Consider the following 23,437-nt stretch of genomic DNA (forward strand, 5'->3'; position numbering starts at 1 on the left):
CAGGATGGTACCAGTACAAAAACAGATACATAGACCAATGGAATGGAATAAGACTCAGAAATAAGACTGCACATCTACCACCATCTGATCTTTGACAAACCTAACAAAAACAAGCAATGGGGAAAAGATACCTTGTTTAATAAATGGTACTGGAAAAACTGACTAGCCATATGCAGAAAATTGAAACTGGGCCCCTTCCTTACATCTTATACAAAAATTAACTCAAGGTGGATTAAAGACCTAAATGTAAAACCCAAAACTATAAAAATCCTAGAAGAAAACTTGGGCAGTACCATTCAGGACATAGCCACTGGCAAATATTTTATGACAAAATGTCAAAAACAATTGCAACAAAAGCAATAATTGACAAGTGGTATTTAATTAAACTGAAGAGCTTCTGCATAGCAAAAGAAACTATCATCAGAGTGAACAGACAACCTACAGAATAGGAGAATATTTTTGCAATTTATCCATTTGACAAAACTCTAAGAAAAAAACAACCCCATTAAAAAGTGAGCTAAGGATATGAACAGGCAAGTCACAAAAAAAGACAGTTATGCAGCCAACAAATATATGAAAAACAGTTCAACATCACTAATCATTAGAGAAATGCAAATCAAAACCACAGTGAGATATCACTTCATGTCAGTCAGAATGGTGATTATTAAAACGTCAAGAAACAACAGATGCTGACAAAGCTGTGGAGAAATAGAAAGGTTTTTACACTGTTGGTGGGAATGTAATTTAGTTCAACTGTTGTGAAAGACAGTGTGACAGTTCCTCAAAGACCTAGGACCTTTTAACCCAGAAATTTCATTATTGGGTATATACCCAAAGGAATACAAATCATTCTATTATAAAGATACATGCACACGTATGTTCACTGCAGCACTATTCACAATAGCAAAGACATGAAATCAACCCAATGTCCATCAATTATAGACTGGATAAAGAAAATGTGGTATATGTACACCATGGAATACTATGCAGCCATAAAAAAGAATGAGTTCATGTCCTTTGCAGGAACATGGATGAAGCTGGAAACCATCATGCTCAGCAAACTAACACAGGAACAGAAAACCAAATACCGCATGATCTCACTTATAAGTAGGAGATGTACAGTGAGAACACATGGACACAGTGAGGGAAACAACACACACTGGGGCATGTTGGGGGGTATGGGGGGAGGGAGAACATCAGAACAAACAGCTAATAATGCATGTGGAGCTTAATACCTGGGAGATGGGTTGATAGATGCAGCAAACCACCATGGCACACGTTTACCAATGTAACAAACCTGCATGTCTTGCACATATGTACCGGAACTTAAAATGAAATAAATTTAAATTTTAAAAAAGAAAGAAAAAGAATTAATGTACCTTTCTTTTTTGTTCAAAGATATTTTTATTTGGTTTTCTTAGGAAGCTAGGCCTATGGGTCACAGTAGGGGAGACTAAAGTATTGGTTGCAGCCAGATGATTATGTATGTCTTAACCTCAAATTCAGGAAAAGGAGATGGAAACTTCAATGAGGTCGTACTACTGAATGGATAGAGCCAGTGAAAAGTTTCTGTAGCCAAATAAAATTTCTGTGCTTAATATCTCATGAAAATTATTTTATGAAGCGCTTATGAATTTTCGACATAGCATAGTTCATTTAAAAATTTACTAAATTGCAAGCCTTCTCTAAATGCGGGGTTTCTGAAATAGTCACTCATTTGCACATGTAGCCTTGCTATCTTCTGTATCTTAGTACTCCAACAAGATTTCCAGTTCCATGAAGATAATTCCTTTACATGCTAAGGCATATAAAATAAGGAATTATCTTCAAGGAAGGAAAGTAAGGAAGTTTTATATGCCTTAGTATTCCCTATATTTTTTCTACTTTTAAGGCCAATAGCCCCTGAAGAAGTCTATGAGTTTGACTTCAAGTGATCAATGTACTTTCTGAAATTGCATGTTAAATTTTGTCATAAAGGTGCATAAATATTTTTCTAAGGCAGAGTACACTGACTTCATAAGATTCTTAAAGACGTCCAAGGGCAAAAAGTTTAACTACAACTGCTCTCACATATGCGGGGATCACTGAACATTTTTTGAGTGATGAATATATTTCTTTCATTGTCAGATAAAATCTTTTAATATTTTTTGTCTGCTATATTTTTTATTTATGTTTTCCTGTTGCATTCAGAATCACAGAATGCTGGAGGTGGCTAGGATGTTTTAAGTCATCTAGTCCATTGCCCCTACAAAGAAGAAAATCGACACCAAGTGAAGTTTCATAACTTCCCTAGAAATATTAAATTAGTAAATAGGAGAAATGGGAAGAAAAAGAACATCTCCACATTTATAAGCTGATTCTGATTTTGATTTCAGTAAAAGATCCAGAAAAAAGGTAAACTGCTCAGCAAGACTTATTTAGAATACATGGTTAGCTTCATTTTGCCAGTGAGAATTTCATCACCATCCTTATCACCATCGTTTTTCATATTATCATTATCTTCTCTCCAGAGACTCACATGGTTGCCTACAGCACACAGATTTAATTCTGATCAATTTCCCTTCTCTCTTTTCCTTTCCCCACCAAATAAATAATCTGTAACCAAGACAGAAGGTATCCACTTGAAGACATAGCCTGGCATGTTTTATTTAACATATCCATGAGCCTAACCATCAAAAAACAATGTTCTAACCTGAATGTCATAGATAGTGAAGGGAGACAGGTCTCTCAGAATAAACGACCCAGGCACATTCATTCCAGTCTTGTAGAGCTTATTATTTACATAGATAGAATACTCAGTGACAACATCATTTGGGTTTGAAGGAGATGTCCAGATGACACGTACAGCTGTACTGTTGATGATGACAACCTCTGGAGGAAGCACGCCCTGAGGCTCTAGAATTAAATGAAGAAACTGAATAAACTCCAGCTGTCTCTGAAAAAGCACATGTTAAACTAAATGCAGATTAGTATTTAGGTTTAGCAAAGGGTTCGTTGCTTATCTGCATTTCTCTGATGACGTTATCACAGTCTGTAGTCCTCTGTAAATTGGCTTATTATACTCTCAGTTAGAAACCATAAGACTTGGTGGTAAAATGCTTTATACCACCAACATAGTGCTAATCTTCAATACTATGTGACCAGTGGGATGCGATGATAAATTATTCACCCATCTGCACCACTAACTCATATCTGTTTTTTGTCTTTTTTCCAGCCCTTCGCTCTATACCTTCAAGGTGCAGGGGAGGGAGGGAAGGAAACAAAATTTGCTCCTTAAGCAAAAAATAAAACTCAAATACAAGGCTGGTGGAACGTGAAAAATCATTTGATGTTACTAGCTTGTAACTCAAGCAATATGAAGCAATAATGCAATATTGTCATTATGTAAATGATTTTGAATGTTGATTACCATAGGTAATGATGAAATCTAACATAAGAAAAAAATCTTGCTTAGCGTTAAATTACATAATTATTCAAGCATGTCAGAAATAACTATGCAAAGACCTATTTTTATCATAAGAACCCATCTTAACTAGTTGAAGAATTGTCCTTGTGATCTACCTATTTTATAAACAAAAGGTGCCGACCTTTGGCACCACAAAGGGAAATGGGTTCCACACTTAAAGAGCTCTGCTAATGACCTGGAACACTTGCTTGGGAGGTAATGATATTATAATGTTTATAATGAGACTTTATAAAGCCAAAAAGATTAGAAAGACCATTCCAAACACATTTCTGATTCACAAGTTGCTTCCCTTGCTTCCTCTCCCTTGCTAACTGGCTTAGAAATGAGTCATAGGCAATTTTTCTCCATGGCTGAACTTCCACCTACCATTTCTGGTGACTCAGGGAGGGCCCTCACTGTGTTTGGCTGTCGTTTTGAAAAACATACTGCTTCTGCGGGCAAATCTTAAAAAAAAAAAGTTTCTAAATGTCATGGTGTATTGATGCAAACTCAGCTCTAAAATAAGTATACACTGAAAAGAACAGGAACAAACTGGGCTAATATCTCATTATTAGAGCTTGTGCTGCTGTCTCAATGGGACTGCTTATTGATCTGCTACTGACGACAGTGAGCACTTAAGCATTTTAGCCCCCACCCCCTTCCCTCCTGCACCGGAAATTTTATAATGGAGGGATGACTGATCTCAATCCCGGCAGAATCAATCAATTTCATTAGAATCTCTGAAGCAAAACATCCCTTAGAATCTGGACTCACCGCCATCATCAGTGGTTGCATGAAGTCCTGCACTGTTGATGCTGTGGACTCCGTTGAAGACAGAGATAAAGATCCAATACTCTGTGTTTGGCTTTAGGTGTCCAATGACGTGAGAGTTTACATCGGGCAAGATTTTTAGAGATTCATTTGAGGTAGCAGAACTCCAAAAAAGTGTATAATATTCAACTTCACCTTGTAGGTCTTGAAAAGCTGTCAACAATAAATGCAGGACATGGTGAATGTATCTGAGGGTTTCAGAGGAAAAAAATAAATTCTATCAGCTTTCTAGAATGAAAAAAAAGGAAGCTTAGGGAGTCTTTGTTTTGGAAATGTTAAAAAAAAGCTTATGGAATCTTCTTTTTGGTGGTGCTAGTGGTGACAGTTTTATTTTATTTATTTATTTATGAGACAGAGTTGCTCTCTGTCAGCCAGGCTGGACTGCAGTGGTGCAATGTCGTTTCACTGCAGCCCTGACCTCTTGAGTTCAAGTGATCCTCCTGCTTCAGCCTTCCAAGTAGCTGGGACTGCAGGCTCAGGCCATCACAACTGGCTAATTTGTATAAGTTTTTGTAGACACAGGGTGTTATGTTTCCCAGGCTGGTCTCAAACTTCTGGCCTCAAGCGATTCTCCCACTATGGCCTCCCAAAGTGCTGGGAGGTGTGAACCACTGCACCCAGGCAGTTTTTATTTTTTAATAATTTGCATTTTTCCAAATCCCATAATTAATTACAGTCTTATATAGGAATATGAATCTTATAAAACAAAGTTTCAACTTCTTAAATTTCCTTTAAATATTTTAACTTTGCTACTTATAATTATTCAATGAATCATCAGAACTTTCACATAATACTGATGAAAGGAAACCAAGACCGAAATAAAAGTATACCATACATGGAACAACTTCTGCTCATAAGAAACATAATCCCAGAGAGAAGACTAGGCCAATACAAAAAAGGGCATTTCCTGACACAGATCCTAGAGGCATTTTTTAACTTGCTAACAACATTTGCTAAATGATACCTAGAAGGATGCTTAGATAGATACCCTTTTATGTACATTGTCACTGTAGCAGGGCTACACAGTATGCTCCTCTTAAGGACTGGCTCAAGGTAATACTTAAATTTTTATCAAAGCTCTCATCCTTCTCTTCTAGTTTGATGTGTTTCTATAATGTAGACAAGCTTTTTAAAAGATACCAATATTAATCACTAACTGTTCTGCAAATATAACTCATCAATTCTTCAACCCTTATCCTTTCAAGTCCAGTCTATTATTTTTTCCTCCTCTTCCTCCTAATTTCTCTATTCTTTGCTCTAGGCTCTGCTTCTCATTATCTGCCCATGATGATTCTTTAATAAGAGGACATGAAAACAGCCATATTTTCTTAGGTAGGAAGTAGTATACTGCTCTACTTACATCAGTATTATTTTCATAGACTTTAAACAGAAACAATTACCTTTGTTTGTTAGGATGTGGGTGGAGTGTTGGCTTACAAGCTTTCTGAAATTGCATGTCAAATTATATATCAAAAAATACTCAGGCTGGGCACCGTGGCTCACACCTGTAATCCCAGCACTTTAGGAGGCTGAGAAAAGAAGATCACTTGAGCTCAGGAGTTCGAGACCAGGCTGGGAAACATGCCCAATACCCCATCTCTACATGAAATATAAAAACTAACCAGGCATGATGGCACACACCTGTAGTCCCTGCTGTTCAGGAAGCTGAGGCAGTAGAATGGCTTGAGCCCAGGAGGCAGAAGTTATGATGAGCTGAGATCATGTCACTGTACTCCAGGCTGGACAACAGAATGAGACCATGTCTCCGGAAAAAAAAAATCAACAGCACTAGTCCAAGGATTGGGAGGAAAAAGTGGCATTTCTCTGCATTTCTCTTTATGGTTATTGACATCTTATTTCATTAATATGTGAGATCCCAGTATATGGCCATATAAAGTAATATAGCTTTTAGAACAGTATATTTCTTGTAAGGATCCCTTTACATTAAATTCTTGGTGATTTTGCATAAAAAGTGAACGCTAGGTTTTTCTTTTTGTTTTTCCTAAACACACTACTGCTTTCACTTTAGCTCTAGAAACAGTTAAAAAGGTACGATATGCCAGTGTAGCTGGAAGAGTTTGTATATGAAGACCTTTAGCAATCAATTTGGAAAACTATGGGTTTTGCAATGTTTATTTCCTCTGATGTCACAAAAATGTAAGCACATGCAATAATGAGGTCATTATTGATCACTGGCAGGAACTGACTCTTCAAAACCCTTAAAATTTTCCTGAATGATAATATTCATCAAGTACAGGAAAGCCATGGGTGTAATGAGTGCAAACACTTTTTCTGTTACTAGAATCATTTTCTACTGGCTTACAGCATTATTTATTACTTATTAATTTTTGGCTGCTATGGTATAATGCAAATTGTACTAGATTTGTAGTTTATACTGTATTTTAGTTTATTAAGTGAGCAGCTGATTATAAAGTCAAGCCCTGAAGATATAATATTAATGAAATGCTTCAAACTTTACTTACATATATAAATTGATTTTACCTGGGTTATTAAATGTGCCTGTTATCTGCACTATCAAGTTCCAATTAATATATCTATGTAAATACATTAAATATATTGCCACTAGCATGAGTTCAAGATGAGCAAAGATCATATGTCAAATGTCTGGATAAGATCCCATTGAATGTCCATTCTTAGCCATGCATTGTATGTCAACCCCTTTGAAATGGAACAGAACCTATTGTCCCAAAGACAACAGGAAAAGGCGGTATACCATTCCACTGTTTATGTCATACTGCATGACATAGAGGCTCTTGAGATTAGAAACAGGCAGCATTTCTGGGTAACAAGAATGCTGTAATTCTCACTCTTTCTATCATTTGCTTCAACATTTGTTTCTCCACTCATGTGGATATTACACTTGGGAGTCCAAAACATAAAATATGTAGAAACATATACAACTTTATACATATTCCTAGTCATCACATGAGAAGTTCTGTGAGCAATACATGCATAGGAGCATGCTTTTTCATTGCTTAAATAAGGTCTTTAAACTTCAATGCGTTCTTCTTAAGTCAGTGAACCATCTAAGAAACAGAAGATACATACTCTGTTCAATAGACCAACACAAAATTAAAGGCTGATGACCTTGATTTTACCTCTGAGACACGAAGGCTATTAACAAGGAAACAGCTGGAATGAAGAGGCAAGTAAATTTCAACCTCCCTCTCTATTGAGAAAAGCTGGACCTGAATGTATCTCTCCTTTTTTAAACAGGGAAACATAAGTTACAAGGCTTCTCCCTACCATAAGACAAGGGAAATCTTGTCTAGAGCCTTCAAAGGCAGAATTTTTGTGTATATTACTTCTACGAGAATGGGATGGAGGTTTTATACAATATTTGCATGTACACCCAAAAACAAAAAAGGGACATGACTTTATGAAAAACAGCCTGTATGAAATAGGGTTGTGGAATCATAAAAAGACAGCCACAAAGACAGAGATGTAAAGGGATCTGCCTTAAATAGGAAGGGAAAGAAAGGAAACGTGTAAAGAAATGGCAGAATTAAAATGTACGTTGAAAGCAGAAATGAGTAGAGTTAAAAATGTACAGTATCAAAGAATAAACAGGAAAATGACAAGGAAATCAGTGAAAGTCAAAATTATAGACCTTGGGAACAGAAAAAATCTAATTACCTTAAAAAATAAATGCAATAAATAACCATGGATATGAAATGCCCCATTAAACCCTACCCAAAATGACTTATGTCTACAAATAGTATATATCTACAACATGACTTATGTCTACAAATAATATAGTTTTCTACAAAATAATCACAGTATATCCAAAGATAGACATATCACGGAATATTACAACATTTTAAAGGTAAACTAAAAATTAGGAACATTTATAAAGGAAAAAAAATCAGATAAGCTTCAAACTTCTTACATGGAATGTCAAACATTGAAAGACAATGCAACAATTTCAACAAGTTTTGAGGGGAAATAGTCTGGTCCAAGAATTTTATATACATTTAAATGACTACCCATATGTCAAAACAACAGAAATTCTTTCTTATTTAGGCAAAAGTTAAGAGAATGTGCAATGATAACAGAAATACTTTCTTGTATCAGCCAACATTTAGAGAACATACAACTAATTAATTGATTCCTTTAAAGTTTCATGATAAAACTATCTAATAATCTTCAGAAGACAGAAAGATTAACTAAGATCCAGAACTCAAGGTTGGGAAAGTTTAAGAATTGCTGATAAGTGTTGAAGCTATTTAGAGAAAATAGTTTTGTAAAAATTTATATCATAACAATAATAATAATAAACCAACCAATGAAAACAGCAAATGAGAAAGGCAAGAAAAGTAACAGTACATTCAGTTCTTTATTATACATAAAATAGAATGGCATGGAAAAATAGAGAAAAACATTACTAGCCACTAATATCACTGATACTATTTAAACTTTAAAATGTATTACAGAAGATAAAAGCTGTCTTCTGTAATCTTAAGGCAAAGATCTCTGGAACTCTTCAATGCCAACATTTCTCTCTTCTTGTCAAATAATTGAAGTACATTTTCTGGACCCCGTGCATCTGAACTGAGATGTGAAGGAGCAATTGGCCATCTCTGACAGTCTAGCTTTCCCATCTCAGGTAGGACTCTAATGCCCCAAGGAATGGTGGATTCACTACATGGAAGAAGCCTGTCTTTAATTGACCCACAAGAGTTTTAAAAGGGCAACACAAAAAAAGTGGGGGACTTCAATACTCCACTGACAGTATTAGACAGGTCATCAAGACAGGAAGTCAACAAAGAAATAACGGACTTAAACTATGCCCTAGAACAAATAGACTTAGTAGATATTTATAAAACATTTACTCCAAAACTGCAGGATATACATTCTATTCATCAGCACATGGAACATTTTCTGACAGTCCATATGATAAGCCACAAAATGAGTCTCAACAAATTTAAAAAAATTAAAATTATATCGAGTACTCTTTTAGATCACAATGGAATGAAACTGGAGATTGACTCCAATAAGAACCCTCAAAAAATTATGCAAATGCATGGAAGTTAAATAATCTGCTCCTGAATGATCACTGGGTCAACAATGAAATCAGGATGAAAATTAAAAATTATTTGAACTGAATGATATTAGTAACACAACCTATCAAAATTTCTTGGATACAACAAAAGCAATGTTAAGAGGAAAGTTCATAGCCTTAAATGCCTACATCAAAAATCTGAAAGCGCATAAATAGACAATCTAAGGTCACATCTCAAGGAACTAGAGAAACAAGAACAAACCAAACCCAAACCCAGCAGAAGAAAAGAAATAAACAAGATTAGAACAGAACTAAATGCAACTGAAACAAACAACCAAAACAATAAAAAAGGTAAATGAAATAAAGACCTGGTTGTTTGAAAAGATAAATAAAATTGATGGACCATTTGCAAGATTAACCAAGAAAAGAAGAGAGAAGTTCCAAATAAGCTCAATTAGAATTAAAACAGGAGCTATTACAACTGATACCACAGAAATACAAAAGATCTTTCAAGGCTTCTATGGACATCTTAATACAAATAAACTAGAAAACCTAGAGGAAATGGATAAATTCCTGGAAATATGGAACTCTCCTAGATTAAACCAGGAAGTAATAGAAACTCTGAACAGATCAGTAATGAGGTAATTAAAAAGTTAACCACAACAAAAGTCCAGAATCAGATTCACAGCTGACTTCTATTGGACATTCAAAGAAGAATTTGTGCCAATCATATTGTTCCTATTCCAAAAGATATAGAAAGAAGGAATACTCCTGACATCATTCTATGAAGCCAGTATCACCCTAATACCAAAACTGGGAAAGGACATGACAAAGAAAGAAAACTATGGACCAATATCCCTAATGACCATAGATGCAGAAATCCTTAACAAAATACTAGCTAACTGAATCCGACAACATATCAAAAAGACAATTCACCATGATCAAGTAGGTTTCATACCAGGGATGCAGAGGTGGTTTAACATATGCAAGTCGATAAATGTGATACACCACATAAACAGAATTAAAAACAAAAATCACATGATCATCTCAATTGATGCAGAGAAAGCCTCTGACAAAATCCAGCATCCCTTTATAATTAAAACCCTCAGCAAAATTGGCATAGAAGAGACATAGTTTAATGTAATAAAAGCCATCTATGACAAACTCACAGCTAACCTTATATTGAATGTGGAAAAGTTGAAAGCTGTGTTACTCTGTTCTCATGCTGCTGATAAAGACATACCCAAGATTGGGCAATTTACAAAAGAAAGAGATCTAATGGACTCACAGTTCCACATTGCTGGGGAGGCCTCATAATCATGGCAGAGGTAAAAGGCACATCTCATATGGTGGCAGACAAGAGTAGAGAGCATGTATAGGGAAACTCCCCTTTATAAAACCATCAGATCTCATCAGATTTATTCACTATCATGAGAATAGCATGGGAAAGACCCAACCCCATAATTCAGTTATCTCCCACCCGGTCCCTTCCACAACACATGGGAATTCTGGGAGCTACAATTCAAGATGAGATTTAGGTGGGGACATAGCCAAACCATATCATTCCACCCTGGTCCCTCCCAAATCTCATGTTTTCACATTTCAAAGCCAATCATACCTTTGCAACAGTTCCCCAAAGTCTTAACTCATTTAAGCATTAACTAAAAAGTCCACAGTCCAAAATCGCATCTGAGACAAGGTAAGTCCCTTCTGCCTAAGAGCCTGTAAAATCAAAAGCAAGTTGGTAACTTCCTAGAAACAATGAAGGTACAGCATTGGGTAAATACAGCTATTCCAAATGGGAGAAATTGGCCTAAACAAAAGGGCTACAGGCTCTATGCAAGTCCAAAATCAAGCCGGGCAGTCAATTTTTTTTCTTGCTTTGTTGCCCAGGCTGGAGTGCAGTGGTGTGATCTTGGCTCACTACGCCCTCTGCCTCCTGGGTTCAAGTGATTCTCCTGCCTTAGTCTCCCAAGTAGCTGGGACTACAGATGCTTATCCCACCACATCTGGCTAATTGGGCAGTCAAATCTTAAAGCTCCAAAATAATCTCTTTTGACTCGTCTCACATCCTGGTCATGCTGATGCAAGAGGTGGGTTCCCATGTTCTTGGGCAGCTCTGCCTCTGTGGCTTTGCAGGGTATAGCCTCCCTCCTGGCTGCCTTCACAGGCTGGCATTAAGTGTTTGTGCTTTTCCACTTGCACAATGCAAGCTGCTGGTGGATCTACTATTCTGAGGCTCTTCTCACAGCACCACTAGGCAGTGCCCCAGTGGGGACTCTGTGTGGGGACACCTACCCCATGTTTCCCTTCCACACTGCCCTAGCAAAGGCATTCCATGAGTGCCCAACCCTGCAACAAACTTCTGTCTGGATAGCCATGTTTTTCCATACAACCTCTGAAACCTAGGTGGAGGTTCCCAAATCTAAATTCTTGACTTCTGTGCACTGGTAGGCTTAACACCACGTGGAAGCTGCCAAGTCTTTAGGCTTGCACCCTCTGAAGCCATGCTTGAAGCTCTGCATTGGCCCCTTTCAGCCATGGCTGGAGCTGCTGGCACACAGGACATCAAGTCCCTAGGCTCCATACAGCAAGGGGACCCTGGGCCTGGCCCACGATACCACTTTTTCCTCCTAGGCCTGTGGACTTGTGATGGTCGCAGTTGTCATGAAGACTTCTGATATGCCCTGGAGACATTTTCCCCATTGTCTTGGTTATTAATGTTTGGCTCCTCATTTCTTCTGTAAATTTCTGCAGGTGGCTTAAATTTCTTTTCAGAAAACGGGATTTTCTTTGCTATCACATTGTCAAGCTGCAAATTTTCTGAACTTTTATGCTCTACTTACCTTATAAAACTGAATGCTTTTAACAGCACCCAAGTCACATCTTGAATGCTTTGCTGCTTAGAAATTTCTTTTGCCGCATACCCTAAATCATCTCTCTTAAGTTCAAAGTTCTACAAATCTCTAGGGCAGGGACAAAATGATGCCAGTCTCTTTGTTAAAACATATTAAGAGTCACCTTTGTTCCAGTTCCCAAGTTCCTCATCTCCATCTGAGACCACCTCAGACTGGATTTCATTGTCCACATCATATTAGCATTTTGGTCAAAGCCATTCAACAAGTCTTTAGAGAGTTCCAAACTTTCCCACATTTTCTTGTCTTCTTATGAGGCCTCCAGACCATTCCAAACTCTGCCTGTTACCCAATTCCAAAGTTGCTTCCACATTTTTGGGTATCTTTTTAGTAGCACCCCACTCTACTGGTACCAATTTACTGTATTAATCTGTTCTCACACTGCTGATAAAGGCATACTGGAGGTTGGGCAATTTACAAAAGAAAGGTTTAATGGACTCATAGTTCCACATGGCTGGGGAGGCCTCACAATCACAGTGGAAGGTGAAAGGCACATCTCACAAGGCAGCAGACAAGAAAAGAGAGCTCGTGCAGGGAAACTCCCCATGAGAATAGCATAGGAAAGACCTGCCCCATGATTCAATTATCTCACACCTGGTCCCTTCCACAACATATCAAAAGCATTCCCCCTGAGAACTGGAACAAGACAAGGGTGCCTACTTTCACTACTTCTCTTCAGCATAGTGAAGCAGTATCATTTTCTGGGGTAAATATCCAAGGTTTGTCATCTCATGCCAGGGAAATCAAGGATGCAGACAGACACACAGTGAGTTTAAGAGTGGAGATTTAATACGCAAAAGAAAGAGAAAAGAGAACAGCTCTCTCTTACAGAGAGAGAAGGCTCCCAAGTCATCTTCCAGTCCATGGCAAAGTGCACATTGCTTTATAGATCGACTTAAGGAGGCAGTACCTGATATTCATAGGGTCTAAAGATTGGTTGGACCAAGTGTGCCATTTCCATAGTGTGCGAATAACCTGGCCACCACATCCTAATCTTTTGTTATGCAGATGGGTTCTCTACCTGGCCAGCACAATGTTGTCTGTTCCTGACTGTACATGTACTTGACAAAGAAAAGGGCAGATGGTGCCACTATTTGAACATGCCTGGCCTCCAAGTAGCTTTTTTCTATTGGTGCAGCTTCCAGCATTCACTCATGCAAGCTTCCAGTTTGCTTATCTATGTCTGCAGCTCAATTTAACAGGCTGCTCTTGGTTAAAAAAGAAACAATTTGGGAGCTGCTTTTCATCAAAAGAAAAATCTTACTGAGGACTCTCTTACCCTCACTATCTGCCTAAATAATTTCTTTTTAACTTCTATATCAATAGTACTATAAGTCCTAGCCAAAGCAATCAGAAAAGAAAGAAATAAAGGGCATCCAAATTGGTAAAGAGGAAGTCAAACTGTTGTTTTCTGATGACATGATTGTGTACCTGAAAAGACTCATACAAAAAGCTCCTAAAACTGTTAAATAAATGTAGCAAAGTTTCAGGATACAAAATTAAGGTACACAAATCAGTAGCACTGCTACACACAAAGAGTGACCAAGCTGAGAATCAAATCAATAATTTAACCCCTTCTACAATGGCTACAAAAATGAAAAGTAAAATACTTAGGAATCCACCTAACCAAAGAGGTAAAAGACCTCTACAAGGAAAACTTACAAAACTCCGCTGAAAGAAACTATAGATGACACAAAGAGAAACACATCCCATACACATGGATAGGTAGAATCAATATTGTGAAAATGATCAGACTGCCAAAGCAATCTGCAAATTCAATGCAATTCCATCAAAATGCTACCACCATTTTTCACAGAACTAGGAAAAAAAAAAATCCTAAAATTCATATGTAATCAAAATAGAGCCCATGTTGCCAAAGCAAACTAAGCTAAAAGGACAAATCTGGAGGTATCACATTACCTGACTTCAAAATATACTATAAGGCCATAGTCACAAAAACAGTAACTGTACTGGTGTAAAAATAGGCATATGACTAATGAAACAGAATACAAAACCCAGAAATAAAGTCAAATATTTACAGCCAACTGATTATTGACAAAGCAAGCAAAACCATAAAGTGGGTAAAGGACATCCTATTCAACAAATGGTGCTGGGACAATTTGTAAGCCACATGTAGGAGAATAAAACTGGATCTTCATCTGTCACCTTATACAAAAATCAACTCAAGATGAATCAAAGGCTTAAATCTAAAACCTGAAACCATAAAAATTCTAAAAGATAACTTTGAAAAAAACCTTTAGACATTGGTTTAGGTAAAGACATCATGAAAAAGAACCCAAAAGCAAATACAACAAAAACAAAGATAAACAGATGGAACTTAAACTAAAAAGCTTCTGCAGAGCAAAAGAAATAACCAGCAGAGTAAATAGACAACCTACAGAGTAGGAGACAATCTTCACAATCTATACTATTGACAAAGGACTAATATCCAGAATCTACAAGGAACTTAAACAAATTAGCAAGAAAAAACCAAACAATCCCATCAAAAAGTGGGCTAAAGACATGAATAGACAATTCTCGAAAGAAGATAGGCAAATGGCCAACAAGCATATGAAAAAAATACTCAACATCACTAACGACCAGGGAAATGCAAATCAAAACCACAATGCAATACCACCTTACTCCTGCAAGAATGGCCATAAGTAAAAAAAATCAAAAAATAATAGATGTTGGCATGGAGGTGGTACAACGGGAACACATTTACACTGTTGGTGGGAATGTAAACTAGTACAGCCACTATGGAAAATAGTGTGGAGATTCCTTAAAAAATCTTGGTATATATTCCTTAAAGATTCATTAAAGAATCATGAGATACATATATTATGGAATACTAACTACTCAGCCATACGAAGGAACAAAAATAATGGCATTTGCAGCAATCTGGATGGAACTGGAGACCATTTTTCTAACTGAACTCAGGAATGAAAAACTAAATATCATATGTTCTCACTCATAAATCAGACTAAGCTATGATGATGCGAAGGCATAAGAATGATACAATGGACTTTGGGCACTTGGGGGAAAGGGTGGGAGTGAGTGAAGGATAAAAGATTATCCACTGGGTACAGTGTACACTGCTTGGTTGATGGATGCAGCAAAATCTCGAAATCACCACTAAAAAACTTATTAATGTGCAAATAAATAAATAAATAAATAAACAAATAGAAATAAAAAGAGATAAGGAGAGATACAGTTATAGGTTAGATTTTTGGTTTTGGTTTCTGGGTGAATCCCATTAAACAAGATAGAAAACATGGAATCATGGGATGATATTTTGAAACTTGTTTCATTTAAGACTTCTTGAGTTTGAAGTGTGTCAACAGAAGAGGTTCATAAATTTGATAAGGAGAGCTTTATTTCTCACAAAGGATTGCAGCTTGCAGGATGGCCATTCTGACAGCCTGGGAAGCATATGGTAGCCTTGAGCCAGAAGCCAGAAACAGACACTTCAAGGGAGGAGCAAAGGGAACAGGAATTTCTGCTGAGTGGGGTGACTGAACATACATATGCAATAAGCCGCAGGAGGAGTCATGAGTATTTATGAAAGGAGAAACATGCACATATGCAATTGAGTTTCATGTCCTCTGGTGGGTCCCAGCTACAAAAATGGCAGCATTAGTATGATCTGAGGGTGAAGTTTTCAGCCCTCTGACATCAAGCAGTGAAGAAGAGGACATGAAAACCCTGACTGCACATTCTCCATAGACTGGCCACAAGTACTCTGTGGCCAGAGATCTCTTATCAGCTAGTAGAAGTGGGGCAGCATTAAGTGATTGGTTAATTAAGTGAGTGGTGGAGTCTTTTGAAAGGGCTGGTTTCTGTTTAGTGCTTAGGGAAGTAGGCCTAATGGATATAGCCAAGGAGGGGTGTCTGACTTCCCATCCCATTGTAGTCAAGAACTCAGTTTTCAAGGCTGCTCTGGGGTCCCTTGGCCAAGTAGGAGTCCACTCAGATGGTTGGTGAGGCTTAGGATTTTGTTATTTCTCAAGTGTTTCTGTGGCAACTAGGTGAACTTAAAAATTAAAATGTGAATGTTTGAGCGAGAGTTATACAATATGGAGTTAAGGCATGAGTATTCGCTTGTATTTGATCCAATAGAAAGGAATGGGAACTTCCTGTGAGATTTTGTTAAATATGTGTGTATTGGGATATATTTTCTTAGCTATTCTAATCCTGTTGTGTATAATGCGTACTTTGTGAACCACATAAATTTATCGGAGTAGGCATTGCCCTACCTGTAAGAATATCAGGTTAATCTCTGATATGGTTAGGCCCCGTGTTCCTACCCAAATCTTATCTTGAATTGTAATCCTCATAATCCCCAGGTGTCAAGGGCAGGACCTGGTAGAAGATGATTGGATCATTGGGGTGGTTTTCCCCACACTATTCTGTGATAGTGAGTGGTCTGGCAAATCTGACGGTGTTATAAGTATTCGACAGTTCCTCTTAAGCGCCTATGCTCTCTCTCACATACCTTGCCTGTCGCCTCTTCTATTTCTGCCATGATCGTAAGTTTCCTGAGGCCTTCCCAGCCATGCAGAACTGTGAGTCCATTAAATCTTTTTCCTTTATAAATTACCCAGTCTCGCGTATTTCCTCACAGCAATGTGAGAACAGACTATTACAATCTCAGAGAGCTGAAAAAGGTGATAACCTTTGGATATGAGCTTTGCTATTAAATGCTATTTTTAGTTGCAATCTCCAATCCTTGGTCAGACATTTGATCTTAGCTGGAGCAAATTCTCAAATATAGAACAAGCTACTCTCCTTTATAATTAATTTCCAAATAATTTTAACAGGTGTTAGATATGTGTTAGTCTGCTCAATCTGCCTTAACAAAATATTACAGGCTGGGTGGCTTGAACAACAGAAACTTGTTTCTCACAAGCTGGAGGACAGAGGTTCACGATCAAGGTGCCAGCGAATTTGGTTTCTGCTGAGGGCTCTTTCCCTTGCGTTTGGAGAGTTACTTTCTAGTGCTGAGTTTTCTCATGGCCTTTTCTCTGTGATCAGAGGGAGGGAGAAAAGAGTTTGGGGAGAGATGGGGGGTGGGGGGTACAGGAAGAGAGGGAGAGAGGAAAGAGAGAGAGAGAGGAAAGAGAGTGGAGAGAGAGCGCACAAACGATCCTGTGTACTAACTTATGGAATCAGGGTCCTACTCTTATAATCTCATTTAACTTTAATTAGATGACCCTTGAACAACACAGGTGTGAACTGCATGAGTCTACTTACAAGGGGACTTTTTTCAACCAAACGAGAATGGAAAATATGGTATTCTCTCAAGCAAAACCTGTGTAGAGGGCCAACTTTTTATATACATGGATTCTGCAGGGCTGACTGCTGTACTTGAGTATGCACAGCTTTGGTATACTCAGGGGTCAGTTCTGGAACCAGTCCCCTGCATGTGCTAAGAGATGACTGTATTTCTTTAGAGGTCTCATCTCCAAATACAGCTACACTGAGAATTAGGACTTTAGTCCATAACACATGAGTTAGTTGAAAGTTTTCCTGCAACAACAATTAGATTATGCTTCTTACATGGCCTGAAATTATTGCTATAGTTCCCACCAAAAGGTGGATCAAGGGTTTATATCACCAGCAAACGTCATGTTGAAATGTAACCCCCAGTGTGCTACTTTTGGAAGATGACGCCTAGTTGGAGGTGTTTGGTTCATGGGGCCAGATTATCATGAATGGCTTGTCATCTTGCTCTGGCAAGACTGGGTTAGTTTTTGAAAAAATGAATCAGTTTCCTCAAGAGTGGGTTGTTAAAAAGCCAGGGCACCCCTTGGATTTTGCATCTTTGTACATGTCCACTTATCTTTTGACCTTCCCTGTTATGTTTTGATGCATCACAACAGCCCTTACTAGAAACCAAGTAAACACTACAGCCATGCTTCTTGTACAGTCTGCAGAATCATGATCTAAGTAAACTTCTTTTCCTTATAAACTTCGCAGTCTCAGGTATTCTGTTATAGCAACACAAACAGACTAAGACAATTATCTATGCCAATTATGGATGATAGATTTTTAACATCTATATCGGGGGTCAGCAAACTATAGTCCATGAGCTAAATCTGGCATGTTGACCAGGTGTGGCCCACCCCCTGCAAGCTAAGAATGGTTTGTACATTTTATTTGGTTGGGCGAAAAATCAAAAGAAAAAAAAGGGTTTCATGTTATGTGAAAATTATTAGGTTGGTGCAAAGTAGTCAAAGTAGTTGCAGTTTTCAGCATTATTTCAATGGCAAAAACCACAATTAGTTTTGTGCTACCTAATATATGAAAATCAAATCTCAATGTCCAAAATAAAGTTTTATTGGAACACAGCTATGCTTATTTAAAAGTCAGAATCACCTTATTGCTGTTTATGTGCTACAGTGACAAATTTGAGTTAAGACAGAAACTGCATGGGCTTCAAAGTCTAATGCTATGTATATTTGACACTTTATAAAAAAAGTGTGTTGTACTGATTCAGATCAATTATAGTAAATCATCCCATTCATTAGATCTCTTAGTTTATTTGTCTAGGACTAAATTCATCAGGCATCTCACATGAGCAGGCTTATTTTGGGAGGTACTTTTGCTCAAATGTAGAAACTTGGATGGACCTTATAAGCTGATTTAATGGCAGAAGTATTGATCTTGCCCACAGATTCTCCAAATTAGAGTCCAATTTTCCAGGTTCTATGGTGCAGAGCTCTGTGTCGTCAACTAAGTAGTTCTTGGAAAATGTGAGCTTATCAAAACTACTTCTTGAGAAAATTCTTTATTCTGCCTGAGGGTAGTACTGCTGACATGAAGTGGGAGAATTATCTTCTTGGGCAACAATCCTTCAAATCAGCCTCCTTAGCTTTCCGAGCGCCATATCTCCTGTCTTCTATCTAGTTTATGCATCTGTCAACACCAAGCACCTGCACTTTGGAAACTCCAGAACTACTTTAGTCTCTCACAGTGTTTCAGCTTCTATTAGGGGCCTGCCAGAGAAAACTGTATTTAAAGGAGATAGTATAATAGATGTATTAATTATTCATCATTTTAATTTACTTACAAATCAGGATAGCTAATTTCTGCTTTTAAAGTAAATTGATATGGGCAAACAGGGAATGAGTTAGCTAAGCTGGTAAAACCTAAAATCCCCAAAATACAATAGCTTAAATAAAATCCATCTTAATTTGTATCTTATGTAATAGCTTCAAAGTGATCAAAACAGACTGTGCTCCATGTGGTTGCTTAAGAACCCAGGTTCTTTCTCTTATGTGGATTTTGGATCTCTCTGGGTGTTGTACGTGACTACATAGTTAAAACTGAGAACATGATCATGTCCATACTTCAGTCCAGGGAAAGGACTAAAAGAGAAGAAGTAGGCAGACACACAATGTTTTCCGGCTAACACCCAAAAAAATGTACATTGTCTTTCACTTTCTATTGACACAAACACACTCTACTGGTATTTCACCTGGCCATGACTAATTGCAAGAGAGGTTAGTAAATGCAGTCATTAGATACGGGAGAAGGCTATCACTAAAAGAAAAAGGAGACAATGGATGCCATGCAATAGTTAATAGTTGTCACCAATTTAACTAGATTTTAAAAATTTCTAATTTTAGCCAAGTCAGTTAATTATAAAATAATATATGTTCTTTATACATCTTCAACTCACTGTAGAAATGCTTTTATCTGAATAGCCTTGCAAAATCAACTTCCAACCTTTTACTAGACATAGCTTCAGTTCTAAATATGTTTTATAAAATGTTATTGAAAGGACCATGCACATTTTAGAAATAGAATAATACTTTATACAAATACTAAATGATTACTTATTGTTAAACATATATTATTTCATTTTGTTCCTAATACATTTTAGGGCAGTTATTCTTATGATCTTCATATTTCAGATTAGAAAACTGGAACTCAGGTGATGTTTTAGGTCATAGTGCCAAAACATATTGGTGCTGGGATTCAAATTGAAGTATTCCTGATCCTAAAGCCTATTTTAAAAATTATTTATTCATATGGCTGTATACACTGTTGGCCATTGTCATTTTTGTAATTAGAAGAATTTGAAACCTTGAGTATAGATGGAATCACCAACAGGAGAATAGGACTATGACAGGAAGACTCAGGAAGGAACTTTGAGAAACGTCTTTATTTAAGGGATGAGAAGTAGTTGGTAAGAAGAGGAGAGTAATGATTCTTGGGGGAGATTTAGTCAGTAAGGAATCATTCACAATGCTGGATAACGGGGGAACACAGCAGGACAGCTTTGAGAAGAGAGTTTTGAAATGGGTCATTAGGTGATAATTAATGACTTCAAGAAAACCACATAGAGTACAAGAAAAGAGGGACAGACTACAACAGGTGCACAAAGACTGAGAAGGAAGACAATGGAAAAGGCAGATGTGGTCTCTTCTATTTGATAATTAGAGACATGGAAAAGGGAACAGAGGAACAAAGTGAAGCAACAATGGTAGGTGCTTTTTAGAAGAGATGAGATTTGGAATTATTTCCAGATATTGCCATCATAATCGGATAAATTCAAGCAAAGTCAGATATTCTTCCAGCTATCAAACCTGGTAGTTTCTGATTAAGAGATCAGGATGAGATAAATGCTTTTTCTGTGGTTTTAAACTTGCTCTGTTAATGGTGATACCTTCATACTTTGTGAATTTTCCAGAGAGATCACTGAGATATTATAGTGCAGGAATCAAGTCATTAATCTTTGTACTCCAGTGCTCAGAACAGAGGAAGTAATAAGTAAATATATCTGTAAGGAAGGAAGGAAAAAAGAAAGAGAGAGGAAGGTAGAGGAAGAGAAATAGACAAATGGCCTTGGATGGTTGTGCATGGCTGTAATTCCAGTATTTTGGGAGGCCAAGGAGGGAGATCACTTGAGCCCATTAGTTCGAGACTAGTCTAAGCAACATAGGGAGAACCTGTCTCTACAAAAAAATAAAAAATAAAAAACAGAGAAAGAGAGAAGATGGAAAAAAGAGGAGGGAAAGAGCAAGAGCAGCAGGATTATACGATACACGATATGAGCATCTGAAGGCTGGGGTGAGCTCTTGATGAACAGTAAAGTGGACAATATTTGGATGATTTTTCATTTCCTCTTTTTCAAAGCATTGCCCACTCACTCCCTCTTTTATTGCTCTTTTCTGGCCACCAGTGACTTATTTAGGGAGTCACCTTCAGAGGAGGCACTGCCTCTCCACTGAACTCCCTTTTGTGGGAGTTTTCTCATTTTGTCTTTTATATTAGACTGAGCAGTCAAATGATAAGGATCCTATTAAATCCTTCTTGTTATAGTGCTAATGACCATTAGGGCTAAATGCGTGAGAAATACAAAATTTGATGCCTGAGTCCTAAGTTTGAGTTTGGGAGGTGGTACTTGCTTTCTGTAATTTTTGGTAAGATACTAAAGGTCAGTTTCTATCTCATCGTGCTTTTCTGAGGATTGTATAAATAATTTAAGTGAGGTGTTTTTCTTCCTATAAAAAAGTGATTTTTCAAAATTACAATATAATTTAACATTGGTGTATTTTATTTAGGGCAATACACTTTTTATTATCATATAAAGCAGGGATAAACACCTCCTATGTCTAGGGGGACCAGGAAGATGAGGACTGGGTCAGATATTTAGGGCATGATCTGTTTAAAGGGGCAGTCAGTTCCAGCTGATAGTTTCCTTCCAGAAATGTGGGTATTGTTTGACCCCATCATTTGATTTGTCAAGTGAATCTCCAAATCATCTTTATGTATAATTACTAAATGTTTGCAAATATTATTATTTCCGATATTGCAGGCAAAGCAGCATATGGAAGCTGGAGAAGGAAGGAAATATGGCCTCTGTGTTGTCAGTTTGCAGCATCTGCCCTTCAAAAATGAACTGAAGTAACACAGGGATGCCTTTATCTCACATACCATGTATGTGATGTTAATGTTTAAAAGTGCCCCTTCAAAAGTTTTTAATAACTTATCCATGTCAATCTGTAATTGATAAAAATTTACTGGAAACATTTTGCTACCAAAATGGTGTGTACATGGGGAGGGTCATAATAGAGAAAAATCATGCTTAAAAAAAATTTTCTTTTGGAAGGCAATTTTTAATAAGCAAATATTTATAAATTTAAAACATGATTTTCCACTGCAAAGTATTTCCAATCTATAGGTTTTTTTTGCCTTTGAGAATATTAGACTGTATGCCATGTTTTTCCTACCCAATCAAGACAACAATTTAAAATTAAAATTGTAAAAAAAAATAGGTGACCTTTCACAGAGGATTGACTAGTTAATTTACTTAAGATAGCAGCTTGCACAAAAGAAGAAAATGATAATGCAACAAGCTTTTGCAAGACTGACCCTCTTCTGAGAGTTAACCTTTGTGCTCACAAACTGTTATCTGAAAAATTTCCAAGGTATGAATGGAAATAACAGCAGATTGCATTACCTACATCCCGAAGGTCAGAGGTTCAGAATACCAAGTTAATGAAACTTCAGTGAGCTGCTTCAGATCTATTAGGTTTGTCAGTTTTTATAAGCATGCTTACTTCAGGAATGCAATTATAACATAAAGGACCTATATTGGTGAAAATTCACCAGCCGGATCTTAACAGAAGTATTCAAATGTCAGATGAGCGGTGAGAGCCTACCTTTATCAGTAGGCTTTTAAGATGAATCAGTTGGTGAGGTGGAGTAGAGAGCAAGAGGGAGTTGAATGGAAATATATGTAAAAACATATCCCCAGATAAAAACTTTGTATGTTTCCCAGAGGTGTTTCAGAGGGTAACCATAAGCATCAGTTAACTTGTATTATTCCATTAAAATGGTTTAAGAGATCTCAATACAAGTGTCACAGATCATTAGAAACCTGCAACCTTATAAAAACCCAAGAATGACGTTTTTATTTGTAAGAATGGATTCTTTTGTGGAAACACAGATCAACCTAACCTGCCGATTTAATTTATAATTGATATACTCAGTTCTGGCTGTAAGCACAACTGGTATCACTCAGGTATCTTAAATGAAGTATTTCTCTTCTTAAGCTGTAATCAATCTCAAGGTTGGATCAAAATCACACGGTTACATTGTCCAACCAGTAGTGACTTTTCATCTTTTTATATAATCAATAGATGATTAATTACCCCAGTGAGCAGTACTGGGCCTTTCCTAATCAGATATTTCTCAATTTTTGGTATTATT

General features: G+C 37.2%; 1 protein-coding gene across 3 annotated transcripts in view; it reads right to left on the reverse strand.

Moving 5' to 3' along the window:
* Positions 1-23,437, reverse strand: part of USH2A (usherin) — a 777,259-nt gene that overhangs the window by 214,574 nt on the left and 539,248 nt on the right. For all 3 annotated transcript variants that reach the window (XM_037731607.1, XM_017509227.2, XM_037731606.1), the window contains exons 46-47: positions 4,220-4,429; positions 2,693-2,895 (exon numbers count right to left, since the gene is read on the reverse strand). In XM_037731607.1, coding sequence (XP_037587535.1) covers positions 2,693-2,895; positions 4,220-4,429 — 413 coding nt within the window. The remainder of the gene's footprint in view (positions 1-2,692; positions 2,896-4,219; positions 4,430-23,437) is intronic.

Source organism: Cebus imitator, unplaced genomic scaffold (assembly GCF_001604975.1).
Source record: "Cebus imitator isolate Cc_AM_T3 unplaced genomic scaffold, Cebus_imitator-1.0 Scaffold411, whole genome shotgun sequence".
Lineage (NCBI taxonomy): Eukaryota > Metazoa > Chordata > Mammalia > Primates > Cebidae > Cebus > Cebus imitator.